The sequence below is a fragment of the Lissotriton vulgaris genome, chromosome 4_1 (genome assembly GCF_964263255.1).
Source record: "Lissotriton vulgaris chromosome 4_1, aLisVul1.2, whole genome shotgun sequence".
Lineage (NCBI taxonomy): Eukaryota > Metazoa > Chordata > Amphibia > Caudata > Salamandridae > Lissotriton > Lissotriton vulgaris.
Genome location: NC_141691.1, coordinates 1,763,308,009 through 1,763,332,460, shown reverse-complemented (window position 1 = coordinate 1,763,332,460; position 24,452 = coordinate 1,763,308,009). Strand labels below are relative to the sequence as shown.

Genomic DNA, 24,452 nt, shown 5'->3' with positions numbered 1-24,452 from the left:
TCGTCGGTCCCTCGAGGTCTCGTCGCACTCACGGTTCTCAGCTTGGCTGTAGAGGTGAGTAGAGGTCAGAGGTGCCAGGGAAGCCGGGTCTCGTCGAGCTGGGCAGTCGGATTCCGGAGGAAGGACTTGCAGCAGACCGCAGTGTTCTTAGGATGGTGCCTGCGGATGCAGGGTGACTACTCCTTAGCCACAAGGGAGAATCTTGAAGAAGAAATCTTGATGTCCTTTCGCAGAAAGTCGTGTCTTGATTCCAAAGATGATCTAATTTTAACAGGGGGCCCGCTCCTATCTTTATACTAAAAAAGGGGGCTGACCCGGTGACTTGGTCCTGCCTATGGGTGGGACTAGGAGGGGGGTGGTTACACCCCTCTCCCATGCCGGACTTTCCCCAGGTCAGGGGCTGGTGTGCCCCTGGAACTGGTTCTGACCGGCCTATGCGTAGTGAGCACCGGGGTGCCACTCAGCAGTCACCTTCCTGTAAAGCCCTGCCTACCCAGGATACACAAAACCCTGTCTGCGACGGTGCTAGCACCGCCCTCGACAGGAAACCCTTTGTCCAGGCTCCCCTCGCTGGAAGGACTCCCAGCTGCAGGGGGTCAGACTCGTGTCTGTGGTGGCAGCATCCATTTTGTGGAGCTGAGGCTTCGTTTAACTTTAACCGGGGTTCACAGTTACATCCATGTCGTGTCCCTCTAGAAGGGTGGAATGCTAACCCCGTCGCCAGAATTGGCGAGGGGTTAGTATTCCAATTCGTATGACACCTTACTCGACATGTTTTGATAAAGCAATACCAAAGATAGCATTTAACCGCGAGGATTTTAATGCACTTAAGAGTATATGGTATGCGATATCATGGAACAGCTATTAGGACTTGGTTCCGCAAGCTGCAGACAGGCTCAGCTCATGCCAGAGCACCATCTCACACGATTTCAAGCACTCTGCCTTCAGGATTGTTAAGGCCTGCCATAGGAGTGACTGATAGGAATCTGTGTGTCCATTTTAGGGTTAGATATGGGTATACTATATCTACAGCAAAGGGTGATTACACGACTTTGCCCCAGCTGTCATGCAGCCAGTTGTGTCAAATTTAGGAGGCCAGCCAGGAGTGGCATAATACATGCTTCAGCCCCTGGTAGGCCCTGGGTACACCTATGCCCTGAGTTACAGGGTCTGATAAGGTGGCCCAGTACCAATTGGAAATGCACCTAGGGTACATGGAATCCATTTTACAGAGAGAGCAGTAGGCCTGGGGTCCTGATTGGCAGGGTCCCAGGTCGACTATGTCAAAAAACCAGCTAAAATACAGGGCAAAAAGTTGGGGGCAACCATAGTCAGGAGGTACCTTCCTACATCGTCCCCGGCAGCCGATGTGGTTGCCGCCCCCAATGCCTCCTACGGTCCTGCTCAGGCGTCGGTAGGGCGCCGCTGGGCGCCGATTCCGTCGGCCTTTGGAGAATTTTATCTCCACGAGGAGGCCCTGGCTGCTAATCCTGGTCTCCAGGACACAGGTGACGAAGAGCATTGGGAGGGGTCCGAGGACCCTCTGGCACATGATTGCCAGTCACAGCAGGACTGGACATATGAGCTTGGGGAGGCCAGTGGTATTGACACCTCGCCAGACACTGGATTTACATCGCCCCCGACTGTGGCTTCGGAGGCGGGTTCTGCTTACAGCGTAGTGTTGACGAAGGCAGCTAAGGCCTTAAACCTTCAGCTCCCCGTCGCGGCTGTGAGGACTAATCTCCTCACTGAGGTCCTCAAACCGCAGTCAGGCTCCGCGGAGCCCCTCCTGCCGTTCAATGAGGCCTTGTGTGACGTTCTTCTGGGCACTTGGTCCAAGCCCGCCACAGCCCCCCTGTGGATAGGAACGTGGCCAGACGCTACCGCCCGGCACCGGGCGACCCATGCTTTTTGTCCACCCATCCCACCCCCGAGAGTCTGGTCATCCAGGCCTCAAACTCCCAAACCGCATTCCCGTCGGCCCCGCCCAACAGGGAATTCAAGAGATATGAACAGTTCGGGAAGAAGGTTTTCTCGTCTGTAAGCTTAGGGCTGCGGTCTGTGAACACCGCCTGTCTCTTGGGCCGCTACACCCACACCCTGTGGGACACGGTTGCGGAGGTGCTGCCTAGATGCCCGGAGGAGGTCCAGGCTAAACTCAGCCAAGCCCTTGCGGACGGCCGAGATGCAGCACGCTTTTCTATCCGGTGTGGGCTGGATACAACGGACTCACTGGGCAGGGCGATGGCAACGACAGTGGCGGTTCGACGCCACGCCTGGTTGAGGTCCGCCAACTTCTCGGCCGATGTCCAGGCCACCCTCCTGGACATGCCGTTTGATGGCCGTCGCCTCTTCGGCGACAAGGCAGACCATGTGCTGGAACGTTTCAAGGACTCCAGGGCTACGGCCACGTCCTTGGGCCTTACGGCCCCACGCCACCAAACGGGTGCCTTTCGCTCCTTTCGTGGCCACGGAATGGGGGCCCCACCACGTACCGCCAGCCACACGCCGCAAAATGTCCAGCAGCGCAGTGGCAGACGTGGGAACCGCCGTGGCGGTGGTCGGGGCCCGCAGCAAGGCCAGTCCACACCTCCCTCAGCAGCACCGGCCTCAAAACCTTCCTAGTCCGAGTTTTCAGGCCCATGTGACGCCTGTGGGGGGCAGGGTTCGCCATCACCTCTCCCACTGGCATACAGTCACTTCGGACAGGTGGGTGCTGCAGATTGTCCGAAGGGGCTTCTCCCTCCCCTTCGAGGCATCCCCTCCATCCATGCCACCTCAATACCACCGTGTGTCGGGGGATCACTTGCAACTTCTGCAAGAGGAGGTTTCGGCCCTCTTGGCCAAGAGGGCCATCGGGCGCGTTCCTGGGCCAGAAGTAGGGTGTGGTTGTTACTCCCACTACTTTCTGGTGCCCAAGAAGGGCAAAGGGGGCCTACGCCCTATCTTGGACTTGCGGAACGTCAACGGCTTCCTCCGGACGGAGAAGTTCAAGATGCTCACTTTGGCTCAGGTCCTGGCTGCCCTGGACCCAGGAGACTGGATGGTAGCGTTAGACTTGCAGGACGACTATTTCCACATCCCCGTCCTGCCGGCCCACCGGCGTTACCTGCGGTTCACGGTAGGCCAAGAGCACTTTCAGTTTACCGTGCTCCCCTTCGGCCTTACCAGCGCCCCACGGGTGTTCACGAAGGTGATGGCGGTGGTCGTAGCTCATCTGCGCAGGCAGGGGGTATCAGTCTTCCCCTACCTCGACGACTGGTTGTTGAAGGCGGGCTCGCCCCAGACAGTCGTCAGCCACCTCCAGACTACGGCCGACCTCCTGCACCTGCTGGGGTTCTCCATCAATGTGCCGAAGTCACACCTGTGTCCCTCTCAAAAGCTCCTCTTCATCGGAGCGGTTCTCGACTCTGCGCACTTTTGGGTTTATCCACCCGAGCAGCGGGTTCGGGATATTCAGGCTCTGGTTCCCATCTTCCAGCCGTTATCCCGAGTCTCGGTCAGGTTGACGCTACGGCTTCTGGGACTGATGGCCTCCTGCATCCTTCTGGTGCGTCACGCCAGGTGGCGGATGCGGGCTCTGCAGTGGGACCTGAAGTTTCAGTGGGCCCAGCATCAGGGCAATCTGTCCGATCATGTCCTGATCTCAGAGGGCACTGCGAGACAACTGCAGTGGTGGCTCACGGACCGCGACTGGGTCAGTGGCAGATCCCTCTCCCTACCCAACCCGGAGCACGTAGTTGTGACGGACGCGTCCCTCCAGGGCTGGGGGGGCCACATGGGAGAGGCGGAGATCAGAGGCCTCTGGTCTCCGGCGGAGTCCCGGCTCCATATCAACTTGCTGGAGCTGCGGGCGATTCGTCTACCACTGAAAGCATTCTTCCCCTCTGTCCGGGGACGTGTAGTGCAAGTGTTCACCGACAACACCACCGCCATGTGGTACTGCAACAAACAAGGCGGGGTGGGGTCGTGGACCCTCTGCCAGGAGGCTCTGCGCCTATGGCAATGGCTGGAACATCAGGGCGTGACCCTGGTGGTTCAACACCTGGCAGGCTCTCTGAATGCCAGGGCGGACGAACTCAGCCGTCGGTGCATGATGGATCACGAATGGCGTCTGAACTCGGACGTGGCGCAAGGTCTCTTTCAGCAGTGGGGAGAGCCTTGGTTAGATCTATTCGCCACAGAAGAGAACGCGCAATGTCATCAGTTCTGCGCGTTGGAATTTCCATGGCGGCACTCGCTCGGAGACGCTTTTCGTCGCGAGTGGAGCTGCGGTCTGTTGTACGCCTTTCCGCCTATACCACTTCTGCCCAGAGTGCTGAAGAAGATCAGGCGCGACCGGGCCCAGGTTATCCTTGTGGCTCCGGACTGGGCACGAAGATACTGGTATCCCGAGCTACTCAGCATGTCAGTCGATCCCCCGATTCGTCTGCCTCTTTGGGAGGACCTTCTGTCGCAGCAGCAGGGGACGGTCCTGCACCCGAACCTGTCCAGTCTCCACCTACAAGCTTGGAGATTGAGCGGCGGCAGTTGAGGCCATTTGACTTGCCTCCCGAAGTCTGTGACATCATTCTGGCAGCCAGGCGTCCCTCCACAAAGTCGGTATACGCCTGCCGGTGGAACAGATTTGTGGCATGGTGCACAGCAAAGGCTGTGGATCCTTTCTCTGCACCCCTTTCGGAAGGGCTGCTCTTTCTTCTTTCCCTTGCCCAGCAGGGCTCTGCTCTGGGCACTCTTAAAGGGTACCTCTCTGCTCTATCCGCCTTCTTGAGGCTACCAGACCAGCCTTCTTTATTCAAGTCCCCTATTGTAAGTAGATTCCTGAAGGGCATCACGCACATGTTCCCTCCTGTTCCCTTCGTGATGCCCCAGTGGGACTTGAATCTTGTTCTCACCTTTTTGATGTGTGCTCCCTTTGAGCCACTTCATAACTGTCCTCTTCGTCTCCTTACTCTAAAGAGGGCATTCCTTTTTGCCATCACCTCTGCCAGGAGAGTGAGTGAGCTCCAGGCTCTTTCTTCTTCTCCACCTTTCCTGTCTGTTCATCCTGACAAGGTGGTGTTACGTACACGACCTTCCTTTCTGCCCAAGGTTGTCACGGCCTTCCACATCGGGCAATCCATCACTTTGCCCACCTTCTTTCCGCCTCCGCATCCCTCGAAAGAGGAGGAGAGGCTCCACCGTCTGGATCCAAAACGTGCGCTCTCCTACTACCTAGATCGCACACGCCAATTCCGGGTGGATGGCCAACTCTTCGTTGGTTACGTGGGCGCGAAGAAGGGAAAGGCTGTGCACAAGAGGACCATCTCTAGGTGGATCATCTTGTGTATCCAAGCATGTTATTCCATGGCGAAGAAGGAGCCCCCGGCTGGATTGCGGGCTCACTCCACTCGGGCCACGGCAACGACAACTGCCCTGGGCCGAGGTGTCCCCCTGCAGGACATTTGCCAGGCAGCTACGTGGGCCTCGCTGCACACGTTCGCAAGACACCACTGCCTGGACAGTCAAGTCCGGAGGGATGGCTTCTTTGGCCGTTCCGTCCTCCAGGACTTTCTGGTGTGATATTGGTTCGCAGACCCACCACCGGGGTTGGTATTGGTGGGGTATCTATTCTAAGGTAAGGAATCTATCACTAACGTGTCTCTTTCAGATGCACAATTTACTACTTGTGTAACGATATATCTGTAAGAGACATTAGTTAGTGATAGATTCCTTACCGACCCACCCATCCTCCCCGTTCTGCGAACCGATATCTAGGGTTAAGGTCATCCCCTTTCAGGGCCCTAGTTTCATGGCACCAGTGTTAGTTCTATCATGGCTCTGCGTATCTGGCGCGGAAAAGCTGTGTGTCAGAACTGACGTCAGCGCGCATGGGCGCCGTCTAAGTACTCCGACGTCATCCCGGCGCTCACGACGCCGACGACGGACGCGGAGCCGCAGACGACGCCTACCGGCACGCAGGGGTATTGCTACGCAAAAGTTTCCGGATCCAGTCTGACGCCTGGGGATATTCTAAGGTAAGGAATCTATCACTAACTAATGTCTCTTACAGATATATCGTTACACAAGTAGTAAGGTAAGCAAAAGAGCGACCTCCCATACGAGTTTGTTTGCTCCTGGGAAAAGTGCACACTGAGAGGTTACTGGAGCGCAAACGGCAGGCAGGTTGATTCAGCTTCATAAATTTAGTGCTTTGGTGAGGGGCAGTGACTGCCCTTGCTTTGAAAACATAGCAAAGAGCCTTGAATTGGACACATTGCTCCGAACTAAGCCAATGAAGCTCCCTTAGGAGAGAGGAAACCGAGCACTTCTCTTCCAGGGGATATTCATCAATAGTCATGCTGGATCCCTGAGCAAATATATATATATATATATATCAACCCCATACACCTAAATATGTATGTATACTTCGTATATGTCCATATGCAGCCTCATCCAAGAATCCAAAACAGGGTAAACTGCCAAAAATCACATCAATAATATATGCAAAACAAGTCGCTCAGGATTCACATAATATAGACTAAACACTGTAAAAGTGATATACAGAAAAACTCCTTATTTAATCCAGCACAAGCTCTCTTTGCAGAAATTCCAGCATCCACTGTGATGAAATTAAAGAACCCACAAAGGAGACACTTACCCAGCGCTGCTGCCTGCTGGGAGTTGCAGTTCGTCAGTCAGGACTACAACACTGCTCCGATTGAACAACAGGGGTCAGCTGGACTCTCACCAATGAGAACACTGTAGGACTTCTTAAAAAAGAGGGAGGAGGCAGTTTTCCGATACTAATGGCATTTGATAAAGGCAAACTCCCGCCGAAACACGTCATGCCATCCTATTAGCAATAAATGGACTTTGCCTGCATCCTTGCTGTGTCCTCCGATTGCTTTTTAGTGAAGTCATCTTTTGGAGTATTGTTTCATGCTTGCCAGTGGCACGATAGGAGGACCCGCCCTACAAGTTGTCGGAGGCATCATTGGCAAAACAAAGGTTTGTTAACCTTTTCTGACAGACTTTCTACATCTTTTCTGTCAGAATGCCACCCTTTTTCGCAAATGTCCATCCTGTGGGAAGAAGATGGCCATTTCAGAACCACATTCAGTGTGCATCGCCTGTCTTCCTTCTAGTCACTGCTATCATTCTAAAAAGTTTTCTACAAGAACTTTACGAGATAGAGAAAGGATTCGCCTTCAAGCTGTGATGGAGAGAGGAACAGCCCGCCTGGAAAGTGGCCTTGCGTCGCAAGAGCCTTCCTCTTATCAAGAATATTGACGCCATCGTCACTCTGACTCTTCTACGTCAAGAAAACGGCAGGTTCCAGATTGTTCCCCTGCAACATCGCTTCCGAAGAGAGGGGCTACACAGTCTGACGTCAAGACGGCATGAGTCTCGATCGTCGAGAAGGGCTTTGACATTGAAGCATACAGCCTCGGGCTCAAAGTATGTTAAGGATAGGAGTCAGTCGACGTCGAGACACTCTCCGTCGCCTCACAGTAGGCCGACGTTTAGAAGCTTGCCATCGGCGAAGACACCTAGAGAGAGAAGCTTGCCATCGGCGAAGACGCCTAGAGATCAGTCGACGTCGGCTGGAACTGTTTTATTTATTTTTTTCAAGACGCCTGATAACCCGAACTGAGCTATTGACTTCCAGGAACTGTATATAAAGCCTATGTCTGCTTTATTTATTTTTGATCACTGTATGCTGGATTTGTATCGATCTGGTTTTGTTTTACACAGATACATTTTGGATATATTTCTAAAACTGAGGTGGTGTCCTTTTGTGGGGTTTTCACTGGTTTCTGTTTATTATGTGCAAATGCTTTACACATTGCCTCAGGGATAAGCTGGACTGCTGGTGCCAAGCTACCAAGGGGGTGGTGAGCCGGTGTTATTTCAGATGTGTAATCCCCTTATCCTGACTAGTGGTGGATTCTGCCTGCCTTAGGTGCATACAATAGCCAACCAGAAAACCCATTTCTAACAGTTTATTGCCCCCACCTTCCAAAGTTGAGGAGTGTTTGATAATTGGCCCTTAAGAGGTCAGGCAACCAGGTTTTTTGTTTGAGTTTCTTGTGTTTGGAATGTTAAACAATGTTAAAACATTAAACTCTGCTAGAAGTTAATGAAAAGGCATCCTTCTGATGGGAGCATCCCTTCTTCTATTAGAAGGGTCGCACAGCGTCTCTTGTTCAGAGCTTTCCCATTTTGGATATTTACAAAGCTTCTTTGTATGTTTGTGCTTATTTTTGTCAGATAGTACTTGTTGATTCAGTTTATATTACAGAGGGATTCCATGGGCTAAAATGTTCTCTTACACTTACACGTAGGTGGGTTTGCCGTTGTCAAACGCTCCTTCTGGTGGTGCGGTTAGGGGATAACGTATGGATGAGTAATCTTTGGAGAGAAGAGTCAATTTAAACTTGTTATTGTGGTAACACTTTTCTGATGGATACTCTTATCATCCAAAAATGAAGCACTGCCATTCTTTCCCACCTTTCTCTTGATGTTTCCATTATTCAGTCACATTTGTTCTTAAGGTGCTCTGACTAGCTCTGTCCGCATCATTAACTTGGATGGCCCTACTCGAGTGCAACTTGGAACCCATCCTAGAGAATTGCGATTGTTTCTTGATCTAGTTGAATGCCTCAACATATTTCTTGACTGCTAGTCTATGGGAATACAAAGTATCCAGCAGAAAAACAAGCGTAGAAAAGGTTGAGTTACAAGTATGTCAATGCTGTTTATGAAGTCCTTGAATGTATCCCCACCAGGCTGAGACTCCAGAATCCCGTGGATGACTCAAGTTTTTTCAAGAGAAATAAATGTGCTGGGGAAATACAGTAACCATTTGAAAACAATCACCCATAATGTTTCTCTGCTTACAATTAAATAGAAAATGAATGTCTCTGCTTACATCTTTACATTTTTACGTTTCTAGGTTTACTTTTGGACATCGAGCCCATCACTGCCTGCCAGCGAGGAAGGATTCCAACCGATGCCTTCAATCACTATAAGGCCCCCTGATGACCAGCATCTTCCCACAGCAAACACCTGCATTTCCCGTCTTTATGTCCCACTGTATTCTTCTAAGCAGATTCTGAAACAGAAGTTGTTACTTGCTGTCAAGACCAAGAATTTTGGTTTTGTGTAGTGTATATAAATGTGTATTGCTGTGTAATATTACTTGCTGAAGTTTTGTAGATTTTTCCATTTGTCTATAAAAGTTTGAGAGTTAATGCTGTCATGCCTCTGGTGATACTTAATGATTAACTGCAGACATTCCTTGTACCAAGTTTGCACCCAAAGGCCCAAGAAGTCCTAGCACTTTTAATTGTGTGACAGTTGGGCTAATCATTAACTTTGTGGCCCACGCCCAGCCAAAGATGACAGCAGAAAATATACTTTACACTGTGATTTATCGTTTTGCTGAGAGGGAAAATGTAAAATCTGTTATGAAAATTCACTGCTGCCTTTGTGGAGAGTTTCATCAAAGGTTCTTGTATAGAGGGAATAAGGAATATAAAAATAAAAACATATGTTCAGTCTTGCTTTTGTTTTTAATATTTAATTTGTAGTTGGCTGCATTTGTGTACATGATCATACATACTAAACTTGTGAAAGCAAAATTCACTTGAAATTTAGAGCTTGCATTTGAAATCATTTGTCATTTACTTATGCAGGCACTTTTGTTTGGCTGCATAGAATTCTTGCACTGTTGGGTTATCACAAAACCACTGAGAGCACTTAATCAGTGGGTCCTTCCTAAGTGCTACATGGAAAGGCCTTCTCACTGAACAGGGCTCTTGGAAATTTGCATGTGATAAATATCCTCACTGTTTAATTTAAATGTATAGAAATATATAATATAACTTGTTCACAACATTTAGTTCACAATCGAAAATGTGCTTTCTTTGCAGTGTGTGTATGTAAAGTGTGATGGGCTCTATAGATGAACACCACTGTATAATCCTGAAAAAGAACTTTATTTTAGCTCTGAGGTAATTGTCCAGGAGTGTTGCTCTACTATTCTTACAATGTCAAAAAATGGTTCGTTTGACATTTCAGCTGTATATCTTTAGCCTGGGCACTTTCTGGTAACTTTACTATATTCTTTTAGATCATGATTACTGGAGTTTAATTTCAGAAACATGTGTTTGAGCAGCTCAATGACTTTTGTATGAAGCCTTTCCCAAGTATACAGCTGTATTCTTGTTATGTACATTTTTAAATAAAGAGACTGGAGAAAATGTGAACCAGATTAAAGATACATTAGTTTTCTATGTATGTAGTTATGTTTTTTAAGTATTGAGAATTAATGTCTATAATTCATACTAAAAACTTGTGTTTGGGGAACACTATTGAGTCTAGGCAAAAATCAAGCACTTCTACACAATAGAAATATATTGTTTATGAATTTTAGTATTCCCAGATCAGACCCTTGTCAGGGGCTTGAAAACGTAGCCCACTGAGGAATCCTGACTCTAAGCCTAATTTCTGAGATTAACTGTGCCTATGTCTCCCTACAATTAGTGGGCCCAAAGTATGCGTTTTTAGAACAATTTTTCAAAGAATAGTCTAAACATAGGTTTTATGCATTTGAAATAAAATGGCTGTGTAAGTGCACTTGGTCAGATTTTCTCCTGCTTTCTACGTTGGCATCCTAAAAATTCCTGTCCCATGCCGTCCCTAAGTAGTTTCGGTCAAACAAGACTACGCAATTTGGAAGAGACAGAATGGATTTTTTAAAATATTTTTCATGGATTTACATCCTTTGAAAATTCCCTCTTATTAGGCACATAAACATATTCCATTGCTAGAATAGGCTGCACTCTTGGAATAGTTAATTTGCATGAGTCTGGTAAATGGAGTTATGGAATCTTGGATGTGTAAGCCATTTAATTGTCAGTCATCCTTGATTTGTATTTCTTTTTCAGTTCGCTCCTTTACAATATAACAGAATTTAAGACCTTAAGGTTGAAACTCCTTGTGACCAGAATGAACTTTGCCATCCAGAATATGTTTCCAATTAGAATGTTCTCATGAAATTCCACCAGTTACAGGTTACTCCCAATAGAATCGGAAATAGCTGTACAGGCACAGAATCACTATGTCTGTTTTAAGGGCTTTAACGATCCCATTTCAATCAATCAAAATAACTATGTGGTTGATAATGCAACCATAAAAGCATACAAAGCAAAAAAACTGATAAAATGCGTCCATATTTGATGAGCTCCCATTTAGCACCTCAACTAAGCGACTGGAAATGGGAGCAAGATCTTTTTTGAGTGGCTGGTGTGGAGAAAGGGAGCGTGGGAAAGGAAGAGGGAAAACAGCCCTGGCAGGGAGATCACGCATTGCTGTAGAGTGTGGGCTGGGGCAGAGACTTTGCTTCTGGTGCAACCACAAGCTCAAGCAACTTGCAGGCAAGAGTTTCCAGGCAGTGAAATCGGGTCTGGTGTTCCCAGACCAGGGAAAACTAGGTGTGAAAATACTGGACCATTTAGATCAAGCAGAGCGGAATTTCACATTGGAATTCTGCCCCGCTTTGCATGTAATCAAGATCTTGGTCAGCCAATGCACTTTAGGGAAGGAATTACCATGCGATGTCAATAAACTTTGGCAATGCACCTACTGACCACATCTATTTGTGCTACAGTGTTACTTGCATAAACAAGCAAGGATTACATAAGCAGAAGAGGCTACTAATGGAATCAAGGTTGCGTAACAAACACAAGTTACAGACTAAGAAGTTTTCCCATTAGAGAGTCCATTATAATTGGACAAAATGTCTTACATTTTTAAATATTATAAAATTTCAAACTAAAGTGTAAATCATAGAAGACTAACTATAAAATGTCTTAACTGTCATGATTTCTTAAATCTATATACCAGACTCGTGTATATTAACTTTTTCAAGATTGCAGCCTAATCTATCAATGGAATATGTTTATGTAGATTTCTTTAGCAGCTGGGCCATGTGGGCAGACCTGTACTATGCTTTGTAACAATAAAGGGGAGCGATAAAGGGGTGTATGGATTATGTCCACAGCTGCTATATATAGCTTGGTCAGATCATCAGGCACATTTGTAAATATCAGTTTTAGAAACCAAACTGAAACAACTTACAAAACTGTAGTCCACCCGTCTATTTTTTTGCAGTTTAATTTAATTCTGTAGCCCAGCAATAGGTGGACTTTAGATCCTGTATGCCTCTCAATGTCCATATAAGTATACTTCTAATGAATACTGGTACTTGCAGATTCCTTAACTTTTGAATTTCCCAGATATAGGAAAGTAGGATCTGCTTTCATGGTTACCCTCACTTTGTGCTTGGTGTCAGTCTGTTTTTGACCTAGTCTGACTGGGATCCTGCTAATCAGGTGCTTTCTCCCCTAATTGACCATGGTAAGTACTCTGTACCTCCACTATTGGCTACTGGCATACCCCTTTGTAAGACCCTAGTGTGAGAAGTTGGCCTGATATATAGTGCTCACTATTCTAGTGATCACTGTGTATCATACCAAACGACCCTTATTGATGATTGGTTGTAAGTCAACCTTATAGACCAGCTATCCTAGTAGCATGGACAAGAGCAGTCTTTAGGCTAAACTCTAGAGGGCGTGTTAAGCCATCTGTTATACCATCACATATACCCCTTGAACACCAAGTGAAAGGACACCACACAAGTTGTTATGAAAATAAAAGGATATTTATTTATAACAAGTCTACCCTGATCTCTTTATGAGTCAGGGAGATAAGCACACAACAAAACTCTTACGAAAATACTTTAAGTTGCACAATTTACACAAATGCCCGAGGGGCACGAAAAACCATATACACTAAAAGTGGCATGCGAAATACTAGCAGGTAAATAACAAGATCCAGAGGCTTCAGGATCGCTAGGACTACACTACTGAACCCTAAGGTTAGGAGCAGGAGGCCTAGGGAGATCGGGTGCAGAGTGTGCACTCTCACACGGGATGCGGGACAAAGTCTATGGATACTAGTATACACAAAGTTACTGTTATCGGACGAATCCGACTAGATAGACTGAAAACGACAAAGGATCTAGACACTTAGATAGTGAACCTACGTTGGAGCACCGAATTGCTCAGGTTACCTAACCCAGGGGCTGCGGCTGCATAGGGTTCAAAAGACGTCGGGAATCCTCGTTGAAGTCTATGGAGCCTGAAAGAAGTTGTTGCTGGCAGGCGACCAGTGAAGAAGTTTGATGTGATCCAAGCCTGGATCAGTGATGGAGACGACCTGAAAGCAGAGGGGACTCAGTTCTTAATCACTAGCCAGTGATTAGGTGGGCACCAGGATGGCACCGGATGAAGTCACCTCGACCAGGTGAGTGGGCGACGCTGGACTCTGCTGTCCCTCGGACCAGGAGGCATTGTCGGCGACCAGGCTGGAGGTGCGAGCTGTCCCACGAAGGTGTCTGCTGTCGGCGATGCTGGACTCAGGATTGGGGCAACAAACCTTGGCAAAGTCAAGCCCAAGCGGTGGAGTCAAGATGGCGTCTGGAGTGGACCAGGAGGGTCCGGGGTGCTCCTCTCTTGGACGGGAGTAAGGGCCAGTCTGGAGCAACCAGACCAGCGGTGTAATCGTCGTGGTACGTCGTCAGGAGGGCCACTAGCCAGCAGGCAAGTGACCGGACAACGCGGTGAGCAGCAAAGAGCAGAAGGGCCCCACGCAGATCTCGTGGATGCTGGGGGGCTGGACTTTGGTGCTGGAGCTGCTCAGGGTTAGGGCTGCTCAAACCCCAAAGCACTCACTCGAGGATCCCTCGGCGGTCGTGCTGGTTAAGCGTCGTGCAGTTTTGAAGATGGCCGGTCCCTCAGGTCTCGTCGCACCCACGAATCTCAGCTGGGCTGATGATGCAGGTAGAGGTCAGAGATGCCAGGGAATCCGGGTCTCGTCGAGCTGGGCAGTCTTGATCCGGAGGATGGACTTACAGCAAACCGCGATGCTTAGATGGTGCCTGCGGGTGCAGGGTGGCTACTCCTTAGCCACAAGGGAGAGTCTTCAGAAGTAGTCAAGAGTCCTTTCGTGGAAAGTAGTCAAGATTCAGAATTATCTAATTTGGGAAGGGGGCCTGCTCCTACCTTTATTCTAAAAAAAAGGGGCAGGCACGCGACTAGGTCCTGCCCATGGGTGGGACCAGGAGGGGGGTGGTTACACCCCTCTCCCTTGTCCGAACTTTCCCCAGCTCAGGGGCTGGTGTGCCCCTGGAACTGGTTCAAGCCGGCAGATGCATAGTGAGCACCGGGGTGCCACTTGCAGTCACCTTCCTCTCAGCCCTGCCTACCTGGGATACACAAAACCCTGTCTGGGATGGTGCTATTACCGCCCCTGACAGGAAACCCTTTGTCCAAGCTCTCCTCGCTGGAAGGACTCCCAGCAGCAGGAGGTCAGACTTGTGTCTGTAGTGGCAGCATCCATTTTGTGATGCTGAGGCTCGAGTTAACTTTAACCGGGGTTCACAGCTACGTACATGTTGTGTCCCTCTAGAAGGGTGGAATGCTAACCCCGTCGCCAGAATTGGCGAGGGGTTAGCATTCCAATTCGTATGACACCTTACTCGACATGTTTTGATTAAGCGATACCAAAGATAGCAAATAACCGCGAGGATTATAATGCACTTAAGAGTATATGGTACGCGTTATCATGGAACAGCGATTAGGCTTGGTTCCGCAAGCTGCAGACGGGCTCAGCTCATGCCAGAGCACCATCTCACATAATTCCAAGCATCTGAAAGAAACACGTTAGTGTTAGATTCCTTACCTTAGAATATCCCCAGGCGTCAGTCTGGATCCGGAAACTTTTGCGTAGCAGTACCCCTGCGCATCGGTAGGCGTCGTCTGCAGGCGTCCCCTGCGGCTCCGCGTCCGTCGTTGGCGTCGTGCGCCGTGATGACGTCGCTGGAGTATATAGACGCCGCCTCCGCGCGCTGACGTCAGTTCTTCTATTTTCCGCGCCAGTAAGCGCAGATCCGAAGAGCAGTACTCCGGTCTTTTGACCATCTTTGTTAACTTCTAATCTCTTTTTGGTGCCTGGTAGGATGCCCGGTTTCAAGAATTGTGACGGTTGTGACCGCACGATGTCGGTCACGGACCATCACCGACTCTGTCTCCGGTGACTGGGCCCCGACCACGACGTAGACGCCTGCGTCGACTGCCGGGCTCTCACTAACAAGGCTAGACGGGAGCGGTCCCGCAAGCTGCTTGAGCTCCGGGTGTCGGCCCCGCGTCGGGAGCGGTCCCGGTCCGGTCGGAGGTCCAGGGAGCGTTTGAGGGAGCGGTCGCGGAGCCGCGCGGAGCGCTCCGGAAGTCGTCACCATTCGTCGGGCTCTTCAGGTAAGAAACACAAGAAGTCGGGGCGTCGTCATCGTACCCCCGACTCCCCCCGACGCTCGCGCGACGCGGCCGGGGGTTCGGGTGACCCCAACCCTGCGGCTCCGCGAGAGTCGCCGGCGCGGCCTGCCCCATACCCTCCGGTCCCTGGGCACGGTGCGACGCCTGAGGAGATTGAGGCGTTCCTCATGGCCATGAGGGCGCTCAGTTCTCCGACGGGGCCTACGGCGCCTTCGGGCCCAGTGCTACCGTCTGAGGGCCCTAGCGGGTCGGGTGTCCCTTGCTCGACGCCATCGGGTGCTCCGGCCCCGGTGCCGCCGACGGCTCCGACCCCGGCGCCGCAAGGGCCTTCGGGGTCGACGCCGGCTGGCCTACCGGCCGGTTCGGCACCGGTTCCATCGGGGTTACCCCCGACGCCGTCCCCGCGCGGCGCCGGTTCTCCTGTGCCGGCTTCGGCCAGCGCCGGGGCTCCGGCACCGGCTCCGGGCGGCGCCGCCCCCATACCCTCCCCGAATCCGGACGCAGAGTCGGACCGACGTCGATCGACGCCGGGCTCGACGCCGATGGGGCCTGTGAACCCCGAGGAGCCGGTCTACATCGTTGACTCCGAATATGGAGTTGATGAAGAGTACGGGGAAGGTTGGGAGGGGTCTGAGGACCCTCTGTCACGTGAGTGCCAGTATGACCCGGACTGGACAGGTGATTTGGGGGATGCCAGTGGTCTGGACGACTCTCCTAACCCTGGCTTTGTCTCTCCTCCTTCCGTGGCGTCGGAGGAGGGAGCTGCATATTCAGTGGTGCTGATGAGGGCTGCCAAGGCCTTACACCTTGAGCTCCCCGTCGCGGCCGTGAGGCCTAACATCCTCACTGAGGTCTTCAAACCGCAGTCATGCCCACAGGAGCCACTGCTGCCGTTTAACGAAGCCTTGTCAGACGTTCTGTTGGGCACGTGGTCCAGGCCCGCTTCAGGTTCGCCTGTTGATCGGAACGTGGCCAGACGCCACCGTCCTTGTCCGGACGACCCCAAGTTCCTGTCCACCCATCCCACCCCCGAGAGTCTGGTGATCCAGGCCTCGACCTCCCAGACCGCATTCCCGTCGGCCCCGCCCGACCGGGAATCTAAGAGGTATGACCAATATGGCAAGAAGGTCTTCTTGTCCCTGAGTTTGGGACTGCGGTGTTGCAACACCGCTTGCCTCTTGGGCCGCTACACCCACTCTGTGTGGGATACGGTCGCGGAACTGCTGCCAGAATGCCCCATGGAGGTGAGGGCAAAACTCGGCAAAGCTGTGGCTGAGGGCCGAGACGAACCTAAATACTCTATACGGTGTGGTCTTGATACGACCGACTCGCTAGGCAGAGCGATGTCCACGACGGTGGCGATTCGTCGCCACGCCTGGCTGAGATCCGCCAACTTTTCGGCAGATGTCCAGAATGCCTTGATGGACATGCCGTTCGATGGCTGTCGCCTGTTTGGCGACAAGGCGGACCACGTGCTGGAACGCTTCAAGGACTCCAGGGTCACGGCCAAGTCCTTGGGTCTCTCGACCCAGCGCCAGCAAACAGGTTCGTTTCGCTCCTTTCGTGGCCAAGGAAGGGGCGTCCCCACACGTGCTGCCAGCCACGCGCCGCAACAATCCTTTCAACGCGGTGGCGGCCGTGGAAACCGCCGTGGCGGCGGTCGGGGTCAACGGCGGGGTCAGGCCACACCTCCCCCCGCGGCATCTGCCTCCAAGTCCTCCTAGTCCGTGCTTTCGGCCCCATGTGACGCCAGTGGGTGGCAGGGTTCGCCATCACCACGCTCACTGGCGCACGATTACATCGGACAGGTGGGTGCTGCAACTCGTCCGAAGGGGCTACTCCCTCCCCTTCGAGACCACTCCTCCAGCCATGCCACCGCAGAACCACCGTGTGTCGGGGGACCACTTGACACTTCTGCAGGAGGAAGTTACGGCCCTCTTGGCCAAGGGGGCCATCGAGCGCGTTCCTGGGCCAGAAGTAGGGCGTGGTTGCTATTCCCACTACTTTCTGGTACCCAAGAAGGACAAGGGGGGCCTACGTCCTATCTTGGATCTACGGAACGTCAACGGCTTCCTCCGGAAGGAGAAGTTCAAGATGTTGACACTAGCTCAGGTCTTGGCTGCTCTAGACCCGCAAGACTGGATGGTAGCGTTGGACTTGCAGGATGCGTATTTTCACATTCCCGTCCTGCCGGCCCACCGGCGTTACCTGCGGTTCACGGTAGGCCAGGAGCATTTTCAGTTTATCGTGCTCCCCTTCGGCCTTACCAGCGCCCCACGGGTGTTCACAAAGGTGATGGCGGTGGTCGCAGCCCATCTGCGCAGGTTAGGGGTTTCGGTCTTCCCCTACCTAGACGACTGGTTGTTGAAGGCGGGCTCGCCCCAGACAGTCGTCCACCACCTTCAGATGACGGCAGACCTCTTGCACGACCTGGGGTTCTTCATCAATGTGCCGAAATCACACCTGTGTCCCTCTCAAAAGCTCCTTTTCATCGGAGCGGTTCTGGACTCAGTTTCGGGTTTATCCTCCGGAACGGCGGGTCCGGTATATACAGGCTTTGATCCCCATCTTTCAGCCGCTTTCCCGGGTTTCGGTCAGGTTGATGCTGCAGCTGCTGGGACTGATGGCTTCCTGCATCCTTCTGGTGCTTCACGCCCGGTGGCGGATGCGGGCTCTGCAGTGGGACCTGAAGTTTCAGTGGGCCCAGCATCAGGGCAACTTGTACGACCACGTCTTGATCTCGGAGGGCACTGCGAGACAACTGCAGTGGTGGCTTACGGACCGCGATTGGGTCAGAGGCAGATCCCTCTCCCTTCCCCAACCGGAGCACGTTGTCGTGACGCGTCCCTCCAGGGCTGGGGTGGCCACTTGGGAGAGGCAGAGATCAGAGGCATCTGGGCTCCGGCGGAGTCCCGGCTCCATATCAACCTGTTATAGCTACGGGCGATTCGTCTAGCACTGAAGGCATTCCTCCCCTTTGTCAACGGGAGTGTGGTGCAGGTGTTCACAAAAACACCACCGCCATGTGGTACTGCAACAAACAAAGCGGGGTGGAGTCGTGGACCCTTTGCCAGGAGGCTCTGCGCCAATGGCTGGAACGTCAGGGCGTGACTCTGACGGTTCAACACCTGGCAGGTTCTCTGAACGCCAGGGCGGACGAACTCAGCCGTCGGTGCTCGATGGATCACGAATGGCGTCTGAACTCGGACGTGGCGCAAGGCATCTTTCTGCAATGGGGAGAGCCTTGGTTAGATCTATTCGCCACAGAAGAGAACGCGCAATGTCATCAGTTCTGCACGTTGGAGTTTCCAAGACGGCACTCGCACGGCGACGCCTTTCGGCGCGAGTGGAGTTGCGGTCCGTTATACGCCTTTCCGCCTATACCACTTCTGCCCAGAGTGCTGAAGAAGATCAGGCGCGACCGGGCCCAAGTTATCCTTGTGGCTCCGGACTGGGCTCGAAGGTACTGGTATCCCGAGCTACTCAGCATGTCAGTCGGTCCCCCGATCCGCCTGCCTCTTCAGGAGGACCTTCTGTCGCAGCAGCAGGGGACGGTCCTCCACCCGAACCTGTCCAGTCTCCACCTCCATGCTTGGAGATTGAGCGGCGGCAGTTGAGGCCATTTGACTTGCCTCCTGAAGTCTGTGACGTAATTCTGGCAGCCAGGCGTCCCTCCACAAAGTCGGTATACGCCTGTCGGTGGAACAGATTTGTGGCATGGTGCACAGCAAAGGCTGTGGATCCTCTTTCTGTCCCTCTTTCCGAGGTTCTTCTGTTTCTTCTCTCTCTTGCCCAGCGGGGCTCTGCTCTGGGCACTATCAAGGGCTACCTTTCGGCCCTTTCAGCCTTTCTCAGGCTTCCTGATCAGCCTTCTTAGTTCAAGTCCCCGATTGTAACGAGATTCTTAAAGGGCATCACACACATGTATCCACCTGTTCCGTTTGTGATGCCTCAGTGGGACTTGAACCTGGTTCTTACCTTTTTGATGTGTGCTCCCTTTGAGCCCCTTCATTCTTGTCCTCTCCGTCTCCTGACTTTAAAGACGGCTTTCCTGGTTGCCATCACCTCTGCCAGGAGAGTGAGTGATGGGTCCTTCTGCAAAACTGCAGCCGTGACTTCTCCATTGGGCACGCAGCTGTGTTCCTACTCTGCACACAGCCTCCATGGGGTTCCTGAGAACTTACCTGGGTTTGTTGCTTGTGTCCCTGGCTTCTCGGAGTCTTCTGGTCCAAGTCTCGTCCTCCTTTGCAGTTCGCATTCCACTTTCTTAGTATATGGTTTGGTCTTCCCCACAAAACCATTGAATTTAGTGCTTCTTACCTTATTGCATTTGAAGTATTTTGGTGTATTGTGTTTATATCTCCGTTTAGGAGATATGCCAATGTGTTGGTGAATGTTGGGTAATAAAAGTATTTTATATAAGCACTGTGTGCTTCTTTTTCATTTAACCTACACTATATGATGAATCTGAAAGAGAAACGTTAGTGATAGATTCCTTACCTTAGAATATCCCAGGCGTCAGACTGGATCCGGAAATTTTTGCGTAGCAATACCCCTGCGCGTCGGTAGGCGTCGTCCGCGGCTCCGCTTCCGTCGTCGGTGTGAGAAGGTGGCCTGATATGCAGTGCTCACTATTCTAGTGAACACTATGTATCAGTCCAGCAACCCTTATTGATGATTGGTTGTAAGTCAACCTTATAGACCAGCTATCCTAGTAGCGTGGATACGAGCAGTCTAAGGCTAAAGACTCAAGAGGGCGTGTTAAGCCAACTGTTATACCACAGATATACCCCTTGAATACCCAGTGAAAGGACACCACACAAGTGTTATGAAAATAAACAAGATATTTATTATAAATCACAACAGCCCTGTACTCTTTATGAGGACAGGGTACTAAGCACAACACAAAACTCTTACGAAAATACTTAAGTTAGCACAGTATATACAAATGCCCGAGGGGCACGGAAAACCATATACTCTGAAAGTGGAATGCGAAATTACTAGCAGGTAAGTACAGTACTAATAGGCTTTGGAATCGCTAGGTCTTGACTATAGAACCTTCAGATTACTTACAGGAGGCCTAGGGGACTCGGGTGCAGAGTGTGCACTCTCACGCGTGATGCGGGACAAAGTCTATGGTAGCTAGTAATTGCAAAGTTAGTGTTCTCGGGCGAACCCGACCTGGTAGGAGGAGAACGAAAGTGGATCCTGACCCTTGGATAGTGAGGCTATGCTGGGGCACCGAAATGCCGAAGTTACCTAGCCCAGGGGCTGCAGCTGCATAGGTCTCAAAAGACGTCGGGAATCCTCGTAGACGGACCAGGAGCCTGGAAGAAAGAAGTTGCTGGCAGGCGACCAGTGAAGAAAGTTCGATGGATCCAAGCCTGGATCGACGGAAGATGACACCTGAAAGCAGAGGGGACCAAGTTTGAGACTACTAGCCAGTAGTCAGTGGGCACCAGGAGGGCACCGGATGGTAGCCACCTCGACTAGGTGAGTGGGTGACGCTGTGCTCGCAGATCTCACGGACCAGGAGGCGTTGTCGGCGATCAGGATGGAGGAGCGAGCTGTCCCACGATGGATGAAGCTGTCGGCGTCGCTGGACCCAGGATTGGGCAACAAAGCCTTGGCAAATTCAAGCCCACGCGGTGGACTCAAAATGGCGTCTGGAGTGGACCAGGAGGGTCCGGGGTGCCTCTCTTGAAGAAGGAAGCAAGGGCCAGTCTGGAGCAACCAGACCAGCAGCAGTGATGTCGTCGGGCGTCGTGTAGAAGGCCACAAGCCAGCCGGCTAGTAGCCACACAGCGTGGTGAGCACGCAAAAGCAGAAGGGCCCCACGCAGATCGTGGAGATGCTGGAGGGCTGATCTTCGGTGCTGGAGCTGCTCAGGGTTGGGGCTTCTCGGACCCCAAAGCACTCACCAGTGGAGCACACGGTGGGCTTGTTGCAAAGAAGTCGTGCAGTCTTGGCGATCGTCGGTCCCTCGAGGTCTCGTCGCACTCACAGTTCTCAGCTTTGCTGTAGAGGTGAGTAGAGGTCAGAGGTGCCAGGGAAGCCGGGTCTCGTCGAGCTGGGTCGTCGGATTCGTGAAGAAGGACTTGCAGCAGACCGCAGTGTTCTTAGGATGGTGCCTGCGGATGCAGGGTGACTACTCCTTAGCCACAAGGGAGAATCTTGATGAAGAAATCTTGAAGTCTTTTTGAATAAAGTCGTGTCTTGATTCCAAAGATGATCTAATTTGAACAGGGGGCCCGCTCCCATCTTTATACTAAAAAAGGTGGCTGACCCGGTGACTAGGTCCTGCCTATGGGTGGGACTAGGAAGGGGGGTGGTTACACCCCTCTCCCATGCCGGACTTCCCCAGGCCAGGGGCTGGTGTGCCCCTGGAACTGGTTCAGACTGGCCTATGCGTAGTGAGCACCGGGGTGCCACTCAGCAGTCACCTTCCTGAAAAGCCCTGCCTACCCAGGATACACAAAACCATGTCTGGGACGGTGCTAGCACCGCCCCTGACAGGAAACCCTTTGTCCAGGCTCCCCTCGCTGGAAGGACTCCCAGCTGCAGGGGGTCAGACTCGTGTCTGTGGTGGCAGCATCCATTTTGTGGAGCTCAGGCTTCGTTTAACTTTAACCGGGGTTCACAGTTACATACATGTCGTGTCCCTCTAGAAGGGTGGAATGCTAACCCCGTCGCCAGAATTGGCGAGGGGTTAGTATTCCAATTCGTATGACACCTTACTCGACATGTTTTGATAAAGCAATACCAAAGATAGCATTTAACCGCGAGGATTATAATGCACTTAAGAGTATATGGTATGCGATATCATGGAACAGCTATTAGGACTTGGTTCCGCAAGCTGCAGACAGGCTCAGCTCATGCCAGAGCACCATCTCACACGATTCCAAGCACTCTGCCTTCAGGATTGTCAAGGCCTGCCATAGGAGTGACTGATAGGAATCTGTGTGTCCATTTTAGGGTTAGATATAGGTATACTATATCTACAGCAAAGGGTGATTACACGACTTTGCCCCAGCTGTCAGGCAGCCAGTTGTGTCAGATTTAGGAGGCCAGCCAGGGGTGGCATAAAACATGCTTCAGCCCCTGGCAGCCCTGGGTACACCCCTGCCCTGAGTTACAGGGTCTGATAGGGTGGCCCAGTACCAATTGGAAATGCACCTAGGGTACATGGAATCCATTTTACAGAGAGAGCAGTAGGCCTGGGGTCCTGATTGGCAGGGCCCCTAGGTCGACTATGTCAAAAACCAGCTAAAACACAGGGCAAAATGTTGGGGGCAACCATAGTCAGGAGGTACCTTCCTACAGTCGGTGTCGTTAGCGACGGAATGACGTCGTCGGAGTACTTAGACACCAACCATGCGCGCTGACGTCAGTTCTTCTTCTTTCCGCGCCAGCTAGCGCAGATCTGGAGATGGTCTACCCCTAGTCATTTTTTGACTAAACTTTTGATCTTTTTGATCATTTCTTTCTTCGAGTCTTCGACTCTATCGGTGACGGAAGGGATGCCCGGGTTTAAACCCTGTTCGAAGTGCGAACGACTGATGTCGGTTACGGACCCCCATCACCGGTGCCTGAAGTGTCTAGGCCTCGACCACGACGACCGCACCTGCTCCGACTGCCGGACCCTGACGTCTAAAGCTAGGTGGGAGCGGTCCCACAAGCGATTCGAGCTCCGGCAGCTGGCCCCGGTCCCACGGGAGGTCGAGGGACCGGTCGTGGGGTTTGAGTCATCGCAGCTCCGGGAGTGGCCATCGGTCGTCGGGATCCAAGTCCACAGGTAAGAGGCATGAGAGGTCGAGAGGCGTCATCGTTCCTCCGACCCACCCTGACGCTCGCACGATGCGGCCGGGGGTTCGGGCGACACCGCCCACGCGACTCAGAGGGAGTCTCAAGCATCGCCGCCTGCCCCACACCTTCGGGTCCCTGGGCACGGCGCGACGCCGGAGGAGATCGAGCGGTACCTCATGGCCATGAGGTCCCTCCCTCCTCAGTCGCGTTCCAAGGCGCCTCTGGGCCCAACGGTCTTGCGCTACTTCCCCGACGCCACCGGCGACTTCGGTCACGGCGCCGCAGGACCTCACCGGATCCGCTTCCGGATCCGGGTCGTCGCCGGTCGACCTCACCGGTGCCGGCCCCACCGGTGTCGCCCCCGGCGCCCACTGTGGACGCCGTCCCCAATGTTCCCTTTGGTCCGACTCTGGCGCCGGAACGGCGCCTCTTCCGACAGCCTTTGGAGATTTTTATTTCCATGAGGAGGCCCTGTCTGTTAATCCTGCTTTACAGGAAACGGGTGACGAGGGAGATTGGGTGGGGTCTGAGGACCCTCTGGCACTGAAGTGCCAGTCTCAACAGGACTGGACATATGAGCTTGGGCAGGCCAGTGGTATTGACACTTCGCCAGACACTTGATTTGCCTCCCCTCTGACCGTGGCTTCGGAGGAGGGGTCTACTTATAGTGTGGTGTTGACGAGGGCGGCCAAGGCCTTAAACCTTGAGCTCGCCGTCGCGGTGGTGAGGACTAACCTTCTCACTGAGGTCCTCAAACCGCAGACAAGCTTCAGCGAGCCTCTGCTGCTGTTCAATGAGTACTGAGAGGAATGGGTCCCAGCGTAGGTGTGAACAATAATTATACAATTTGAAAAAAGTCTATAGAAAAAATGAATGCAGCCACATTGTTTTAATCACAATGGGAGTAGTAGGTATATTAAATATAGTATCACTTGATTACATATTATAATCGGTTGTACAGTGCCCCAAGGGTAGGAGGAAGTGATTAGGTGAGGATAGTGTGATAAAGGGATAGTGACGGTAAAATCAACCAAGTATCAGAGATGCATTGGTAAGTGAATTTCTATACACAAAACAAAAGACCATTGGTTCAATACATAAATCAACATATGTCATGCTTCACAAAATACATTAAATGTCAGAATTTTGACGTGAAGTTGACGACCAAGAAGCTATTGTCGACGTTTCGACCCTCAGTAATTCGCAGCTATTAGTGGTGCCCTTGCTGCGGGGTCTTCATCAGGACAGGGTGCGGGGCAGGCAACC

The 24,452-nt window shown here is 52.0% G+C and overlaps 1 protein-coding gene across 18 annotated transcripts in view; it reads left to right on the top strand.

Moving 5' to 3' along the window:
- The window catches only part of UBR5 (ubiquitin protein ligase E3 component n-recognin 5), a 2,064,863-nt gene extending 2,054,583 nt beyond the window's left edge, over positions 1-10,280 (top strand). For all 18 annotated transcript variants that reach the window (XM_086966085.1, XM_086966077.1, XM_086966080.1 and 15 more), the window contains one exon: positions 8,939-10,280. In XM_086966085.1, the coding sequence (XP_086822211.1) occupies positions 8,939-9,151 (213 nt within the window). In that variant the 3' untranslated portion in view covers positions 9,152-10,280. The remainder of the gene's footprint in view (positions 1-8,938) is intronic.
- The last annotated feature ends 14,172 nt before the right edge of the window (positions 10,281-24,452 follow it).